The sequence below is a fragment of the Acinonyx jubatus genome, chromosome B4 (genome assembly GCF_027475565.1).
Source record: "Acinonyx jubatus isolate Ajub_Pintada_27869175 chromosome B4, VMU_Ajub_asm_v1.0, whole genome shotgun sequence".
Lineage (NCBI taxonomy): Eukaryota > Metazoa > Chordata > Mammalia > Carnivora > Felidae > Acinonyx > Acinonyx jubatus.
Genome location: NC_069387.1, coordinates 60,428,186 through 60,447,987, shown reverse-complemented (window position 1 = coordinate 60,447,987; position 19,802 = coordinate 60,428,186). Strand labels below are relative to the sequence as shown.

The 19,802-nt window shown below is 36.8% G+C and overlaps 1 protein-coding gene across 28 annotated transcripts in view; it reads right to left on the bottom strand.

Moving 5' to 3' along the window:
- Nucleotides 1-19,802, bottom strand: part of CCDC91 (coiled-coil domain containing 91) — a 381,398-nt gene that overhangs the window by 25,276 nt on the left and 336,320 nt on the right. For 25 of the 28 annotated variants that reach the window (XM_053226085.1, XM_015065239.3, XM_053226093.1 and 22 more), the window contains one exon: nucleotides 9,495-10,591. The exons of 1 other annotated variant lie outside the window; for it this stretch is intronic. In XM_053226085.1, the coding sequence (XP_053082060.1) occupies nucleotides 10,481-10,591 (111 nt within the window). In that variant the 3' untranslated portion in view covers nucleotides 9,495-10,480. Of the gene's footprint in view, nucleotides 1-9,494; nucleotides 10,592-19,802 lie in introns of those variants that run through there. 2 more of the 28 variants (XM_053226095.1, XM_053226084.1) reach the window with 1 other exon arrangement.

Sequence of the window (19,802 nt, the reverse complement as noted above, 5' to 3'; positions counted from 1 at the left end):
TAAACAGCACTTTCTTTTTCTTTATGAATACAGAACAAACTCTTAATTACAAGTCAGACATTGGTTTAATGGCTTTACATGTATTAACCTTCTAACAACCCTAGGGAGTTCTATTGTCTTTCTAAAAGTGAGAAAGCTGAGGCATGGTAAGGGTATATATTAAGCAGATAGATGATGAATGTGAAACTTGAACCCAGACAGCCTGGCTCCATCCTGCATAAACTGTGATAAATTATAAAAGGGACGAACACAAATCTTCTCTCCGTTAAGTTTTGCAATGGGGACAATATCGAATATTTCCAAATTCTTAATACGTGATGTAGTTTCTGATGTTAATATCACTGGTGGGTTGTATCAGTTTCAATTAATAGGTAAAATTCAAGGAAAGGAGCTAGTGGTTCTTGGCTCTGTGTTGTGCTCTACGACTAAGATTTAGAACAGAATTAGATTATGTTGATTCAGTCATTTCTATTTTCTATGCTGAAATGTAAGGTTATAATGCTCATCATGCTATTATGTTATTGATTTGGACGGAGATTTGAGAATTGATTAGAATTAGGGAGAAGATGAGTTTTTTGGAAGAACCTTTATCGTTACATTTATATTAGCTAAGCTTGTAGCTTGTTGATTTCCTTATATTCCAGCCAGGCTTTCTTGTCATTTAGCTAATATAACTATAGGCTAAATCCCAGTATTAAGTAGTATTGATTTACTTGAGTTGTGGAACATAAATCTTTTCCCACCAGGTAAACAATAGTAATCAAAGGGAATTTGGCTTAGAAGGGAAATGATTTTCCCACCACTTTGCCCCATCAGCATAAACCCTGACTCTCCAAGAAGCCACAGGCTTTGGTAGAGGCTTTGGTGATACACCACTCAGCATAATCAGGTTGCCAAGAGACTGTGCCTAAAGTTTGTACTGAGAAAGATCATCAGCATCCTTTAAAGGGAGATATATTACAAAAGTGAATCCAAACAGATTTGAGTGGCTAGGTTAAATGAAATAGGCGAATGTAGCTGGCAAAAGAAAGTATCTTCCCTTCTGAAAAGCATGGCTTTGGCATCAGGCAGTCCTGGGTTGGAACCTAGCTTCACACTTGACAAGCTGTGATCACTGGTGAATTACTGAATGTCTCTCAGCCTTAGTTTCCTCCTCCTCTTTAAAAAGCACTAAGTAGTTGTAATATATCTAGCACAATGCATGACACAAAATAGGAGCTCAATAAATTATTTTTAAGTGAAAAGCTACTTCTCAACAAATTCAATTATTAGAAAAAGAGTGTGAATAAAATATTTTTGAAGACTCATAACTAAGAGATTATTTTTCATTAACCAAATATCCATTTTGGAAGTCTGAATCCTTATTATTTAATTTCTGAATAATGAATACTTTGAGTTATTCTAAATTAATTGAATAATGAAGTTATTCAATCTGCTTAATTTTTAAAATTAAAGCCATATGGATCTTCATTACTTGCAAAAGCAGGCCAAGACTGATTCTATAGTGGTTCCTCAAATTTACAAGATGAGTGTCTGATTTTTAGGATAATTTTGGCCAAAGATCAGAGAAATCCCTTCTACTTGTAGGCACTAAACTAGAAATGTTCCTAGCCCCAAGAGTGATACATTAGTCAGAGGATTATTCAATAAAGTCTCTTTTACCCTTTACTCATGATAAAATTAGATAACATATCAATCACAGTCTTCCCAGCCTTCTGGTGACATACCTTTTCTTAGAGTGTTTCACATGCCTATGTACTGGTGACATGCCTACTCTCAATCTTAAAAAGGATATAAGAAAACAAATTTGTTAAAGATCAGGGAAAAAATAACCTGGTCATTCCTTCTCCTCTGGCAAGGGAATTTCTAGATTTACTCTCTCCAATACGGTAGCTACTAGTTACAGCTGGCTATATAAATTTAAATTTAATTAAAACAAAATAAAATGAAATAATTTCGTTTTCTCCGTCACACTAGCCATATTTCAAGTGTTCAAGAGTCACATACAGCTAGTGGCTACTATCATTACATAAAGCATATATAATATACAGTTTCCATCATCTCCATAATTTCTATCAGGAAGTCTGGCTAAATGATTGACAGTCAAGGTATTCAATTACAATTTTTTTCTCACTGAGCATACTAACATATATTCCCCTTATTTTTCTTATTCCTTAAGAAGTTTGTAAAAATACTTCTGGCACAAAATGTAAGACTGAATACTGTCTTGTGCCTCTACTCTCACTCCTTGTTTTGACTTACTTCATGGGAATGGAACTGCTCCAATGTTGTGGTTCCATGTTCTCAATTTTATAAAGGAATGAAGCATGGCCACCTGACAGTGATCTCTGCTTGGTGAAGAAAAGTTGATTGCCCAAGGGTTACCTGACACATTGCACCTCTCAAGTATTTCTACTGGTCAACTGCATACTCATTAGAATAGCTCTTCAAGAAAGGACAGGCTGAAACTGTTACCTAAGGCAAGCAGTAGGCAGTGAAATGGTTCTTTCCTTTCCTACTGCTCCTATTTGGAATCTCTTGGATTTTGTCATGTCTTATCCCTCATGATACCTATCCCATCTTATTTATGCTTCCTTTCTCATTATTTGTCCATGTTCACCATAATGGTGAGATTGGTGGTGCCACATGGCAAGCCCTTTTCATGAGGGCTGAGAAGCCCATCCCTCCTCCCTAGAAGGATAATTAAGGCTGAAAAAATGTTGGTCCTTTGTGCTCCAAGCCAGGGCTATTCTTTCATTATCCTGTACCTGGACCCTGTTTATTCTACACCTTAACTCAGTCAGAAAATGCACAGAATAACTTGAAGCCACATATTCTTTTGCAGTATACACAATTCTACATGAAGATTTATCTTTACCTCAAGGGCTAGGGGTAAAAAAGGGTATCTTTTCTACTTCCACTTCTCCCACCATCACAAATAAAATTCCTAACCAATCTTGAAAGGATTACATAAAAGCTTGTGGATATTTGTACTATTGAATTCTGTTCCACAGTAAACCTTCGAGGAAAGACACTCTGCTTTGCAGAGTAAGTCATAGTAAAGAGAGGCAGGCAGGTCAAACCTGAAGCCATATAGAAGAAAAGAGGGTGAAAAAGGAACCAGCTGGCTCCCAGGTACATACATACCCACTGGAGATTTGCAGGTGTCTTAGCCATTCATTTACCAACTTTCTCCTTGTCTTCAACCCAGTCGTGCTTTTACCATCTGTACTTCATCCTGTTAGTATCTCTGCCGCAATGACACAAACCACCACCGAGGACTTTATTCTATCCCTACTACATTGTTTACATTCTTAGCATTCAAAGTGAACTTATGAATGAGTTTTCCCACAGAGACATTAGTTGTTTCAATAAATTTAGGTCTTAGGAGATCATTAGTTGTAATGTGGAGAACTGATTATTTGGGAGCAAGAACGGAAGCAAGGGATCACTTAGGAGACTATTTTAAAAGTCTAGGCAAGAGATAATGAAGGCTTTGGTCAGGGAGGTAGTAGTGAAATGAATGGGAAAAAGTAGATAGATTCAGGCGAAACCTTCGAGGAAAACTGACAGGACTGACTTTGTGGTAGGGAGCGAGGGGGGAGAAAAGAGAGAAAGGGGGAGATAATATTGACATTTGCTGAGATGGGAAATATTACAAAAGATAGAGAAAAGACCTCCAAGTAGCAGAGGAGGGGTGGTGGCGAAGAGCGAAGAGCATTGGGTTTAGTACGCGAAGTACCGCATCAAGTGTTAATATTAAGTAGGAAGCTGAAGATAGGGCTCTGGACTTCAGAGAACTGGGCTGGAGACACAAATCTGGTGGTCTTCGACATACGGGCAATATATAAAAAGCCAGGGAATCAGATGGGATCACATAGAAAGAGAGACTAAAACAAGTAGGGCACTGGCCCTGTTACATTTAAGGTGAAGGTGCATACAACACTGCATTATGGGTTATACAGAATGTTTAGACTACTTAATGTGTGTTAATAGAGAGTATGCATCTCAAATGATAAGGAATAGGGAGAAAACACTTCTGAACACAAAATTCCTTCAGGTGAGGAACTACCAGCGTAACAAAGGGTTGTATTAGGTCGATTACCCTGACACTGACAAAATTTCGTTTATATAAAAGTGAACAAATCTCATTTTTCAACAACTTTAGCTAGCTGGTTATTTATCTGCATTGTCTTGAAAGAACAGACCAGAGTTTTCTAAAAAGTCTGAATTGATATTTCCACCTAGTTTACTTCATTTTATATAACGGCTACCAACATTTCAAAAACAGTTCTCATTTGATACAAAGTGCAAGAGTTCTTCCCCTGCTTTCTGAGACAAAAAGAAAAGTGCAAGAGAAATATGTGTTGCTTAAAAACATACTGGTTTGCCTATACAATTTATAACATAGGATGGATTTTAAAGAACAGCTCACTGAGACAAGAACTAAAATTTTACTACCTGAATCATTGTTTAAATTTTTTATAGCTTCAATTAAATATTTACATTTTGGGTTGTTATGGAAAACAGGCAAAAAGAAAGATAGTGCTTTCCCTCGTGTCTAGCAGTTACTAACATTTTACAGAACAGCACCAACGCGAAAGAGCAAAAACTCAAAATTCATTACTTCTATATCTTGACACAAGAAGTTTTCTACAATCTGTTTCAGTATCTGAGCTCTGTTGAAATTAGTGATTTGTACATTCTGTGGCTTCAGATTTTTCTTTTTAAGTCAGCTCCCAGACTTCTGAGAACCGAATGTTCGCCAGGACTGAGTCAAGTTTTCCTACCTTTTGAATGAGTTTGTTTTTTGATTTCTGTGTATTTCTCAAAAATACAAGACCAGCTCATTTCACAAATGGGAGTTAGAGGTGGATTCTAAAGCCTATCAGATATTCTTTGGATTCTGTGATCAGGACTCTCACACCACATTGCTCTGGACATTCCCTGACCTATTCCACTCTTCAACACCTTCCTTCTTCCTTCTTCTCTCAACCACAACTCCAATGGGGCCCTCTGAATCTTTTACTCTTGATCACAGAACCCTGCGCAATCTCTTCTCCAGCCTTTCTTCCTCATTTCGTTTTGTAACCGAAACCTGATGGACCATGACCAGTGAGGCTTACACTTACTTTACCGCCCACTCAACAGAAAGCTGTTTCTTACTCTTAGGGCCAGGCACTTCTTAGAACCGTAAGAAATTATTCCACACATCATTTTCCAGATGTTCTTCCCTTCGCCCACCCTTAGAAGAGCTTCTAAATTTGGGTAGCACATCTCTATTAATTGAGCTGCATACTAGTAGCTATGATATAGTGATTTAGTCATTTCAGTAGCATTTGGAAGTACAGAATTCACCTTGGAGTGTTCAGAAGTTTTGTTGATTCATTGAAGGCTGGTTACTGTTTTATGAGAGGTAACTTTCCTACCAAACCTTCATTTAGAAATACAGTAGTTAGAGGTGGCTGGGTGGCTCAGTTGGTTAAGCGTCCAACTTCAGCTCAGGTCATGATCTCAAGGTTCACGGGTTTGAGCCCCGCATGGGGCTCTGTGCTGAAGGCTCAGAGCCTGGAGCCTGCTTTGGATTCTGTCTCTCTCTCTCTCTGCCTCTCCCCTACTCAAAAATGAATAAAAACATTTAAAAAATGGAAATACAGTAATCATAGCCAGTCCTTTAAATTAGTAGTCAGACTCCACTATCTCAGAATTAGTTGATTTATTATATTACAAGTGCAATGATCGATTGCTTGATTGATTCAATTATTTATGAACTCACAATTATATACGAAGTTCACACCACAGGCTAGGCACTATGGAATGCCTTCAAGACACAATAAATGAAACAGATATGTGTTCTCCCTTACGGAGGAGAGATTATACAACAAAAACTAAGAACACAGATTAATTAAAAATGACAATTAACACAAAATATTTGCTTCTATAAATACTCCATACGAAAGTCCAGTATGTAACATGTAGGGATGGGGGAGGTACAATTTAAAGGGAATCAACTTGGGGCGCTGGGGTGGTTCAGTTAGTTAAGCGTCCGACTTTGACTCAGGTCATGATCTTGAGGTTCATGGGTTCGAGTCCTGTGTCGGGCTCTGTGCTGGAAGCTCAGAGCCTGGAGGCTGCTTTGGATTCTGTGTGTGTGTGTCTCTCTCTCTGCCCTTCCCTTGGTCATGCTCTCTCTCTCAAAAATAAATAAACATTAAAAAAAAATTAAAAAAAATAAAGGTCATCAACTTGTTGAGAATGGATGCTTCTGAGAAAAGGAAAACAGAAAACTAGAGAAGAGCAAGGGAGATTTTACCAGCACTTTTCCTTCTATTTATGGAGCAATGATTGATGCCCAAGTAGCCCCTGCATTGTGGCAGATGAGGTGTATGAAAATGTGTTTAGTTTTCAATTAAATAGAAGGAACGGTTTTAGTTTTGCTGGGCTTAAACAAATTCTGGCTGTCCCAGCTGGCAGTGCTCATATAGTTTCTGCCCACTTAATGTGATGCTGGTGGTGATGCTACAAGTAAGTGGCCCATGGACTCAGAACACGTTGGCTTTCTGCTTCTTGTTAGCAGAGTCTTTGGAGACACAGTAGAGTTGTTTGCTGGTATGTAAACAGAAGACTAGGAGCTAAATGCTTTGATCCAACTTGCCTTTTTCTCTTGGGGCTTTTTAATGTTTTCCAGGTTTTTACATATGGCTTCCCCCCCTCCCCCCTTGTTCAGGATTTAATATGCAAAGGCTATCTTTTAAATTAGGTGAACAGATAATTCTTTTGCTTTTATTGTTTTTTAAAGCATAGATAGCATTTCCTGATTCCATTCAGTTTAACTGCCGGATTAAAAAAAAAAAAAGTCATTATAGATGCTTGACTCAGTGCAGAGTAACACCAATCATAGGGACATTGTTCTGGTTTTAATTTCAGAGCAATCACTGAGCAAGGCTCCTTTGAATTGGAACATGAATCAGCATTTAGCAAAGCTGAGTTTAAACCTCTACTCCAGATTCTGAGTGACAGAGAAGTTCTAAATAGGGCACTGTTTGTTCATAGTTTTAGGTATCTGTGATTTACTTGGCTTTGTTAGACAATAGGGGCTTTGGTTCAGTTATATTTTTAACATTCCTTAAAATAAATCAAAAGAGTGTTCCCATTTTGGATGTGGATTACTATGGTGGAGGAAATGAAGAATTTACAAGTGCCGAGTATCCAGGGATTATGTGCTGGGCTCTGTGCTGGATTGCCTTGATTAATATTCTTTTGGTTACACGGAATAGAAACTGGCTCTGGCTAGCTTAGGGGAAAAAAGTAAGTGGTGTTGGCATACTGCAAGAATATTTGGGTATCTCATAGAATCCAGGACTCAGGCAAGGCAGGGATCAGGGGACTTTCAACCTCAGAAGTTCTCATCTCTGGTTCCGTAGGGTAAAGTAGTTAAGTGTCTCACCAGATGACTCTGCACAGGAGGCCCAGTTGAGGTCAGATCTTCACTTGTGGATCAGTCTAGGTCAGAGAGGCTGGACCATATTGTTTAACCAGTTGTATGTGGGTAACCACACTTGTATCTCATGGACAGTTCCCAGAGAAAGGGGAGTAATTGTGAACTGGTGACCACACCAACATGGCCTGTATATGGAGCATTTTAAAAGCTTAATTTAATTTTCACAAAAAGCCTATAAAAATCGCTATTTCTACCTCACAAAGAGAAAACGGAGACTCAAATTGGTCAGGCAACTTGTTCAACATTCCACAATTACAATGAGGCAGAGCCAGAACTCCAACTAGGTTTACAAGGAGGGAGGGTAGTCTTCCTCTTAAAAGATTAAAATAGTGTGATGAGATTACATGGAAGAGAGAGTTTCAGATATCTTCTCATGGAGAGAATATTAAGCATCTCCAGTGTACTAGAATGAGTAAACTGCATGTTGAAAGCTTTGAGGTTGAATCCCAACTCCACTTGGTCATTCATCATGCATGAGCAAGTAAATACCTCCCCACTAATAAATATGGATAGATCATCTCCTTCACAGGGCTGTTTAAACTATAGGGTATTGGTATAAGATGTGAAAATACTTGGCACAAAGAAGATACTCATTTGCAGGGGCAGAAAACTTTTCTACTAATGAACCCTCAAGCATGCTATTAAAAATGCAGTCACTGTTTTGATAAAGCTTTATCATTCAAAACATCTAACTGCTGTCTTCCTCTCAGCCTTTCAGAATGGTGCCTTAGTCACCTAAACATAAAGGTAGAAACTGCTACATAAAAATAATTAGCAGAATCATACAATGGGCAAAGAAAGTTTAAAAACAAAACATTTGGGTATTTTTCTTTGAGACTTTGGGCTCACATTTCAGGGAAAAACTCTTACCTTTAGTCATGGCACAGTCTTGAAGCATTTAATTCTCTTAGTGAGTACTACTGGAGATGGTCTATGTCCTTTTGATAACCAGAGCAAAAGGAGAATACAGTTCTTAAAGAGGAAATCCGTAACTTGAACATCACTGAAACAGATTATCGGCTAATTCGGTTTGGAAGGATCAATGTACTCAAATAATTGATTCTTTGCCCAGATGATTATTCTTAGTTATCTTTAAGGGCAGCTCTGTGGAAAAAAAAAAGCACTGTAGCAATCCAGGAGTTTCTTGTGCTTGGTGGGTATTCTGCAAATACCTGTAGACTGATCAGTACCAATTTGTTCCAAATTACTTCAGACAACAATTAGTCTAAGCCAATAGCAAAGCTGGAACCCCAAACAGAAGAGAAAAAAAATCAATCTGTGGTGGTACAGGCATGAAAGAGAGGTATAGACTAGATTTTCTTGACATTTCCACTGTCTCTGGATCTTAGTCTGAGTCTTAGTATCAGTGACCTATGCTTCATTTTCATCTAATTCACATTTAAGCAACTTGTAAAATACCTTATCATTTCAAATTTGATGACAGAGAGTCAAGTGATTTTTTAAACTTTATCTGGAGAGAGAGAGCGAGAGAGCACACATGCATGCAAGAGAGGGGGAAGGGCAGAGAGACAGAGAGAGAGACAGAGAGAGAGGGAGAGAGAGAAGAGAGAGAGAATCCCAAGCAGGCTCTACACTGTCAGCATAGATCCCAGTTGGGGCTGGGGTTGAAACTCACAAACCGTGACATGACCTAAGCCAAAATCAAGAGCTGGACGTTTAACCACTGAGCCATCAAGGTGCCCTAAGAGTCAACTGATTTTAAATATGACTATAACATTGTGTTATTGGCTTGTTCCTGAATTAAAAGCCCTCCTCTTTGATTTACTATGTTGCTGTTTGCTTTAATTTCTCATTTAAATTTATAAGAGAAAACTAAGTAGTTATCAACACTTAAAAACGACTGTTGGCAAATTTTATTTCAAATGTTTAGGTGGAGGTATAAAAACATCATCATCCATAAATATAGAAGTTTAAGAAAAATTTTTAAAAGAATCAATTTTTGAAAGATTAAAAAAGGAAAAATAATAACAAGTAAGCTTTTGGAGTTCTTTTTATTAGATTGAGAAATCCCAGAAAAGTACAAAGCCCATGGAAATAGAAGCATTTCAGAAAACAAGACAAAATGTTTGCATACATTTTAATGACAGCATTTTAATTCTGATGTTAAAAAGACTCATGATTTTGCATTAAAGTACACTGCTCATAATTTAAATACATTCTGAAGTAATGGGAAAGGATTTCATATCTTTTATATTGAACCTGAATTCCTATAAATGGCTAAGTTATATTATCTTTCTAGAGATTAAGTTCATGATAGGATTAATAAGAAAAATGATTTTATTGAATTATAGTGACTCCGAAGAACAGAAACAGGAAGTAAGCATATATCACACACATACCCCTTTAAGTGGTACATCCGATCAAAGCTGAATTAATATAATAATGTTCAGTATTTTTAATCACTACCAATGAAAATACATAGATCCCTCTATAGAAAAGGGGTTTGGTAATATCAGAATGACTCTGTCACGTCAGTGTTTTATATCCCAGTTACACAGATAAATTAGTGATGTGGAAATCCATGCTGTTTATCCGCAAAATCAAATAAATGTATGGCTACATTCCAGAATCTTATCAGGAGCCACTGTGAAGCAATAAGTAAAGGTATTTACTACTTTTACCAAATACTATGTAATAGGCCACCAGAGAATATGAAGTTTAATTAACTTTTTGGTAATGTGGCAATTTTCAATGGTTTTTGGGTCACATTTTATTTTCTGTTGCTGCTGCTGCTCCTACTACTATGAAAATAACAGTAAATGTAAAGGAGAAAACAAGAGAAAATAAATTAGATCTTGTGATAGTTCTTCTAAATATTGGTTTAGTTTACCCTTGAAGTGGAAATCAATTCTGCAAGGTTTGGAAAGAAAACAAAATCATCTTTAGAATTCACAGCATATATTTTAGAGGTCTAATGATTTATCCATTGCCAGTGTGGGTTTGCTTGTCATGTTCTCTTTATTCAATGTCAACTGGTTCTGTAGCTATTAAAGCACTTAACTGTTTCTGAGCACAAGAGAGGAACAGTTCCAAACTGGACAGGCTTCTTTGGCGGATGACTTGATCAAGCTGTTGATTTTTTTTAAAAGAGGGAGAGAAAAAGAGAAAAAAAAATACACTTAGTTGAGGGGTAAGGAATATTATGCCACTGAAGCCCACTAGATAAGGGCTTAAGATGATTTAGAAAACCAAATAGTGCTTTAAACTCAGAGACAATGTAGTCACTAATTCTGGCCTATATTATCTAAAGTGCAGTGATAATAATCATTATAATTTTAAAATTGGTATTAGTATTCAGTTACTAGAGAAATAGCATACATTTGATCAGCACACACACACACACACACACACACACACGCACACACACAAAGAGGAATATTATTCAGCCATGACCATGAAAAAGAATGAAATCTTGCCATTCTCAATCACATGGATGGAGTCAGGAAGTATAACATTAAGTGAAATAAGTCAGAGAAACACAAATACCGTATGATTTCATGCATATGTGGAATTTAAGAAACAAAACAAATAAGTGAAGGGAAAAAACGAGAGAAAGCCAAACCAAGAAAGAGACTCTTAACAATAGAAAACAAACTGATGGCAACCAGAGAGGAGGCAGATTGGCGGATGGGTGAAATAGGTGATGGTGATTAAAGAGTATACTTATGATAAGCACTGAGTAATGTATAGCACTGGTGAATCACTATATTGTATACCTGAAACATAACACTGTATATTAACTATACTGGAATTGAAATTAAAAACTTAAATGAAAAATAAATTTGCCCCTGGTATAAAAATAACCAATGACAACACATTGCCTATAGGTTAGAAAACAATGAAGGAATTCACAAAGTTAAGTAAATTCCATTTCACAGAATATACCTTTCATACTTATGTGAAATTTGACATAATCTTCTGACAAGCTTTCCCCAACATAAAAGAAAAAAATCCAACCAAGAATTCTGTTAAATTCCACTTCTACAATCTGCTGACATTCAAAATGACTGAAAAACTGGAAGATTAAAACTTTGAAATATCCTAAAAATTAGTTAATAAAAATGCATTGTATTTAGCAAAATGCTCATGTAAACAAATTGAACACTACTAAGAGTCCCTTCAATTCTAACAGTTTTACATTAATGTACATACAGAAATAGGATTTCTCCTCATCCTTTTTCCTGTTTTTATTTCCCCCTTCTTCTCTCAGATGATATACCTTTAGGTGAATATATGCCTCTGCTTATACATGTCTATTCAACAAGACAGCTCATCATGACAATATAAACCCCCAGTGAGTAGAGACCTTGTGTGTCTTGCTGACTATTGTACTCCAGCAACTAGAAGAGGGTCTGGCACATGTTAGACCCTCAGTAAATATTTACTGAGATTGAATGAATCAGTAAATAGTTACTCAAACAGAGCAAGGCAGTCTACCAGGAAATGACAGATACATGTTTAATTCTAAAAGTGAAAACATGTTTGACCTAATCTAAAAAATATGTAGGAGATCAAGGTGAATTTTTAAAAGTTTTATTTTAATATATATAAAACAAATTGAAATATAAATACTTGTAGTTTTAAAAAATTTGCACTTGGTCCAAATTCAAATAGTACAGCAGAGTGTACTAATAACTAACTCCAGTCCATTCCCAGTTTCTATCCATTTTGGGATGTTTTCAAGCATTTAAAGATAGGTTTTTAAAATATTTGATCCAGATCTTAATAATTTTTAACTATGGGAGAGTGCATACAATCACTTTATTTCAACTGCTTTAGTGGAAATTTTATTACTGAAATTTTCCCGATCTCATTTAAGACATTACTTGACTGCGTTCCATGATCTATGTAGCCACTCTCCTCACTGATAGTCATGTCAATTTACTCCAGTTTTGTCTTGTTTTTGAAGCACCAAGGACATTAACAACCTGAGTGCACTCCTTTCAAAAGATCTTTGATGCTGTCTCTTGGTCAGATTCTAACAGGTGAAATTTCTACATCATAATATTTGCATATTTTTAAAAACTTTTTTTTAACGTTTATTTTTATTTTTGAGACAGAGAGAGACAGAGCATCAACAGGGGAGGGGCAGAGAGAGAGGGAGACACAGAATTGGAAGCAGGCCCAGGCTCTGAGCCATCAGCCCCCAGAGCCCGACGCGGGGCTCGAACTCACAGACGGCGAGATCGTGACCTGAGCTGAAGTCGGACGCTTAACCGACTGAGCCACCCAGGCGCCCCTATATTTGCATATTTTAAATTGTGATAGATAATACCAAATTGCTTTATACAGTGAGGATACTAATATAGTAGTCCAATCTGCAGTGTATGAGAGGATCACCCCTGTTTTCTTCTCTTAAATCGTTGCATACTTTTCCATTGTGTATTTATAATTTTATATGTACTTATATAAAAATGGATATTTTATTATTTATTTAAAATTTACTTAAAAATTATTTAAAAATTATGCATGAGCCAAAGCATATGTCATCTGCAGTGTTATTTCTACCTCGAATCAGGTTTCCATATATGCAAGAGTCTGTCTTTAGTCTCCTTATTCTGTTCCAATATACAATTTACCTGTCCCTACACAAATATAATGCTATCTTAATTACAACTTTATAATAAACCTGAATATATTGCATGTTAAGAAACAAATTACTAACTATACCATCAAATATTTCAGAAGAATATAAATTAGTGAATATTTGTAATAAAATTGAATTTAAAATGGAAGTGGTCAGACTGGAGATAGTCTGATGTCCTTTTTTTCATATAGCACAAACCCAAGCAAAATTTTAAAGTGTATTATTTTGAGTTACATCAATAGGCAATAATATATTTCTTTTTAAGGCAAGGAAATTATGCAATCACAAATGAGGATGGTTGTATCTGGAGTTGTATGTAGAGGATAGTGTCAGGCTGGGTGAGACACATGGGTTCATTTTGGAGGTGGCTTCATGGGTGTCTGCTTTACAATTAAGTTTCATAACTCATGTTCATATATCATAAGTGTTAGCTTTAATAGTTCAGTCTTCTAGAAGCCCCTAGAATAATCAGGAGTTCCATTAAAATGAAATTTAACTGAATATATTAGAATTTCTGAATATGAGATGGAGGATAAACTTTTCTGTTTTAGAAGGCCTATCACACAAGCTCACATAACACGCAACCTGTGACTGTTGCTAAGTAACAATAACCATCTCTACTTCTCCATTCAGAATGAATACATATTCTGTAAAAATTTTAAAAGCATAATATATATATGAAGGTTTGATAAAATGTTTACTTAAACATATCAAGCACTTCTCTTCTTTTGCTTGTGGAATTAGTGGATTATATGATGATGGCCATACTGGTTTTGGGGTTAGACAGCTCCAAAGTTCATTTTGCATCTTTCACTAAGCCTCTCCAGGACTTTCTGAAGGCAGGGATCCATTAAATCAACAGGAACTCAACACTTCAAGGAGCAATAAGGTGCCACTGATCCCCTAGATAAATTGGGCCATCACAGAGCTGAACTTCTAATTTGGTGGTGCTTCCTGGGCATGATACATAACATCATATCTGTGAGGAGGAACACTTAAGATCTTTCTCTTATGAAGACAGTGAATTCCTGTCTCTGAAACGAGTATATCAAGCTGATGTTCATGGCAAATTCCTGAATTTCAACAGCTTCTGTTTTATTAGGCATTACCTTATTATCCTTTATTGAGGCAAGAAGATTTCTGCAAAATATTCAACTCTTTTTGCCCCTTGAAGATTGGGAGTTAGTCCTGTATTTGTGACTTTCATTTCAAAGTGAATCAAAGATTTGTATTCTATGACTTCGTGCTGACAATATATTATGTCCAGAGTAGTGGTGGCAAACATTTCTGGATATGGGGTTTACAATCTCTTAATAACACTGTAGCTCTAACTGCTTTGTTTTCCCTTCATTTTCTGTTGCTTCAGCCTTTATTCAGCTCTTTCAGATACCTGGAAATAACCTGGAAATTCTGAGGTCTCAGAAATAGACACCTGTGCTTTATAAATATTTTTCCCCCTCTTTGCATCTCTTGAGTTTGCATACTGCTGAAAACCATTTCAAAGCATACTACTTGCCAGAAGTTAATATTAATAAGATTAGGAGGGGAAAAAAAGAACACATGAGTTCTTAGTAATTCCCTGCATTAGATTTACCTTTCCATTAGTATTTCATGCTATGGCAAAGAAAAAGAAAAACATGTCTAGACATAAGCTTTTGTTCCAAAATACAATACAATGGATGGTGAACATACCTTGGTCTAAAAAGCACAATTCAAAGTCAATTACAAACAAGTATGGCTTTTTTTTTTTTTTTTTTCTGGAGCAAGGAGGGGCGGAGAGAGAGAGAGAAAGAGAAAGAATACCAAGCAGGCTCCACACTCAGCACAAAGCCTGATGCAGGGCTTGATCTCACAACCATGAGATCATGACCTGAGCCGAAATCAAGAGTCAGACGCTTAACCAACTGAGCCACTCAGGCACCCTTATGTAGGTTATTTTAATAGTACTGTTAAGAGCACTGTTTACATCCCAGAAAATCTAATACATTGTTTTTGAATATATATATTATATGTCTTATATATATGATATATATAATGCACTTAGTACTAATGTCAATATCTTTTGGGCCTCTACCAGCAACATATACCAAGAGATGTGAAAATACTAGGTTTACCTTTATCAATGTTACTTTTTTAACCTGCCCTCCACCATATTTTAAACTATGCTTACAAAGTGATCTAATTTTTTAATAAAGCTAGAATGGATATCTGGCAAATTCACTGATGGAAGGTGATTCATAAACAAATGTTACCAGTTTAGTAATAGTACATGTTATGGATTCAGTTTTCACATTCACTAACAAACTCTTTCATGAGCACTGAAGAAAGGTCCAGTATGATGATCTGGAACTGTGATTACTCAGGCAGATTTTCCAGTTAACATCATCATACTGGGTAAGAAAGACTGTTTACCTTCTAATAAGAAATGAAATAGTTCTTTAGTCACTTATTTGTTACGATGCCGACCCTTTAATGGTGTTATCTGGATATGAACATCCCTCTTTTTCTGACTTTATTATACACCTCCCCTCACAACAGGCCCTCAAGTTGTTTCATTTACATGTTTGAGATTGAGGTAATCAATTAATCAGCTAGTCAATCAGTTGATCAATAAAAAAATCAGAATCGCCTACTCTTTGTACATGATTGCTCTGAGGTCTGGGCACTAAAAGTATAAAATAATGTCCTTGTCCTTAAGAAGTTTATAATCTTTCAGGAGAGACACACACACAGTAATTTAAGAACAATTAGATGCTGATGTGTAAAGATGGAGTCTAACGGAAGATGACAGACAGGGAGGGATCATGGCAGGAGGGCTGCAGTGAAAACTTCACGGAGGTGGGACTTGAACAGGTGCTCAGAGTATCAAGAGCATTTCCTTAGATAAAGAGGAGAAGATGTGTTAGCAATTTGAGGAAAGCAGGTTAGGAGAACAAAGATAGACTATTGAGAGACACTGAAGCAGGAGGCTTGACTGTAGTGGAGGAAGTCTGCTTAGGACTATTCATACATTCTTTCATTTGCTCATTTATTTAATATTTCTCTGTCACCTACGATGTGCATTATAGGCACTGGAAATACAGTGATGAATCAGACAATACTCAGTTTTATCATAATTTATACTGTAGTTTGAGGAGACAAACTAATACTTTTCAGGTGGAGATCAGTAGTATAAAAAATAACAAAGTAGTACTTGACAAAGACCAAGGTGAGAGCTTTTGGTTAGGAAGAGAACTGAAAGAAGAAAGGGAAGAAAGGACCATGCAAATGCATCTGGAAAGAAGATTTTACGGCAGATGTAACTTCAAGAGTGAGGTCCGAAATGTAGGTCCGGATTTGGTTTGACTAAGGATGGGCAACACATATAGTAAAACTGGAGCAAAATGAGCAATGGGGAGAAGGAGGGAGGATCAAAGAAACAAGACAGTGGCCAGAGCATGTAGGACACTCTAGGTGGTAGGAGGGCATTGGAGAGTGTTGAGCAGGAGTATGACCACACTCTAGGTTTGAAAAAGACCACATTTTGGGGCGCCTGGGTGGCTCAGTCGGTTGAGCGTCCGACTTCAGCTCAGGTCACGATCTCGCGGTCTGTGGGTTTGAGCCCCGCGTCGGGCTCTGGGCTGATGGCGCGGAGCCTGGAGCCTGCTTCCGATTCTGTGTCTCCCTCTCTCTCTGCCCCTCCCCCGTTCATGCTCTGTCTCTCTCTGTCTCAAAAATAAATTAAAAATGTTAAAAAAAAAAAAGAAAAAAAAAAGAGAAAGACCACATTTTGTTACTGGAGATGACAGACTGTAGTGGGGCAAGAGCGGAAGAGGAAGACCCAGTTCTGAGACTTTTGGTGTGGGCAAGATATAACGTTACTCAGACCACTTCCAGTGGAAGCTTAATGGTAGGTCAGTTTTGGAACATATCTGAGATAGAACCAACTTGAGTTACTGATGGATTAGAAGTGTGGATGAATGGAGAAGAGAAATAAAAGGTTATTCTCAGAATGGTATTGCCATTTACTGATGATGGACTGCAGCTGGAGTGAGGAAACTAGAATTTTGTTTTAGACGGGGTTGGTTTGTCTAATCCTATCAGATAAGTCAGATATTGGATAGAAGAGTGTAATTCAGGAGGGAGATCAGGGCAAGAGATACAAATTTGGAAATCATCTTTATATGAATGTCAACTCATTTGGAAAAAGGGTCTTTGCAGATATAATTAAGATGTAAGATGAAGTCATACCAGATTAGGATGGCCTCTAACCCAATCACTGCTGTCCTACTCAAGAGACAGGGAAACAGAAACAGACACAGGGAAGAACACCATGTGCAAATGGAGGCAGAGACTGGGGTGATGTGGCTGTAGACCAAGGAATGCATCAGACTGCCAGCAACAGCAGGAGCTAGGATCTTGCCCTGGAGCCTTCGGAGATGGCATGGTCATGCCAACACCTTCATTTCAGACTTCTAGCTTCTAAGGCTAAACTGTCAAAGAATAAATGCCTGTTGTTTTAAGCCATCCAGTTTGTGGTCCTTTGTTATAGCAGCCCAAGGAAACTACTAACAATGATTTTTCCAAGTTGTTGAGGTCCTTACAAACGAGAGTAGTGTTTCCCACAATGTGTAAAATATCATTTCTATGTAGCACATGTTCTATTTTTGTTTTAGGGTTTTTTAGTCAGGTAAGCTTGGGAAATGAGGAATTAAAAAGGTTTCTTTTCTTTAGAACTCCTCAGAGCTTTTGTGCTCATAAACATTTGAATTGCCAAAATGGCTACAGTATGGTAACATTTCTCCAACTTTTTTAAACTTAGGAATTGTGTGTGTGTGTGTGCACGTGCATAAAGCATAACTGGAAAAATGCTCCTCAAATTTATTTTTCTTCAGAACTCCTGTAGACTCAAAACAAACTGCAAATATAGGAAGAAGACTACACTGATCGAGTATCCTCTTATAAGTAAGCATGGAATTTTAGCGAGAAGATATTTTGAGATTTCATAGTCTAAATTGATGCTCTGGGTGGTTAAGAGACCAGTTTCACAAACTTGTATGTCTTCCTACACTTAAAATATATGCTTCTTTAAAATGTATTTAAATGTATTACAACCTGAGTTTATCTTTGCTTAAAAAAACTCTACCACGTATCAAGTACATTCTAGGCCCTCCCTAAGTATTTAACAATGGGTAGGTAAGAGTCATTCCTAGAAGGTGCAGAGAACTATTCTGGGTGTGGTGACATCACCACTCTTAGCCTCAATGTAGACATGAAGGAAGTAGACTGCAGATCGATTTTAAAACTTAATATGCAAACATAACTGTAGTGGTTTGGTATGTTTTATGAAACCATCATAATAAGGGCTGACAGACTTGAAGAAGATCAATTTATTCTTGAGTGGTGATTACTTTTATTGTATGACATCTAAATATTTTTGCTCTAAAGACCATCTTTACTTTTCTCTTGTATCTTCAAATTCTGCTTCTCATCATTTCAGCCTAAGAAACTTTAGACTTCTGTATAACATTACTAGTTGCATTAATGGAGATTCTATGCTATCTGTTTTATTACTGGTATATTAACCATAAAGAGTTTCTCTTTTAAAATCGTCTTTTCTTGACATTTTCAGATAAGAAAATTTGATTGCAAGAGGGATATATTGTATATAAAGCTTGAGTTTAGACATGAAATCCCCTCTCTGGGAATATAACTATGTCATTATTGTAAATCATGTTGAAAGGGACTCTGAACCAACTTTAGGATAATAATGTTACATAAAATACATGTTTAGAATAACTCTGACTCTAAAAGGTTCAATGTAGTCAGGGCAGTGGTCTGAACTAAGGCAGTGCCAACTGCCTCAACCATGAACTTCAGAAAATGGAGGCCTAATCTCTTTACCAGAACATTTACAGGTCATCATTCATGTCCCAGGAAGACTTTCAATCCAGAGTTCTCATCTCCTTTTCTCTTTGAGGATACTTTTCAACTTTAAAGTATATTTCAAGTCTGACTATTTATACAGTTAAAAAATGTCAACATATGAAGAAATTGTGTAACTTTCTACCATGCACAAGATGAATTACAGATGCTCTTTTAGAGTAAATGAAAAACGGGTATAAAGAGTCTTAAACCTTATTGGCCACAACTGAAGAACTGTTTTTTTGCTTTCTTTTGTTTTGTTTTAAGATGTCTTAGGGCAAGTAAATTCTCTGTTTTTGAATCATCTAAAGTAAGTTCTACATATTTGGGCAGTCCTGTCTTTTCATCTCAAACTACCATAGAATCCACTGGGCTATGGGAATATTCATTTTTGCTCCTTGCAAAATCATCTGGACAGAATAAGTCAATATGCATTCCAGATTCTGACGTGCAGGCAAACCACCTTGTAATACAACCTTATTCGATCTTGAAACAAACAGCTGGCCAGAAAAGGATGTACTGTAGTAGTGAGTAAAGATTTTACTCTTACTTGCCTAATAGTAGCCACTAGACTTTATGATATGAGCTTCCCCATGCGAAGTTGAATGAATTTGAAAAAAAGCGCGGGGTTGGTGGGGGGAGGTTCTGGTAACAACTGCTTTAGTCCCAATTCTGACAATTACCAAAGAAAATATAAAAATTTCCAAAACAACTTAAAAAAAGAAAGCCATAGATTTAGGGAAATTTTAGAAAAACAAAAGGAAAGGCAAACAAAATTGTAGTAGTAGT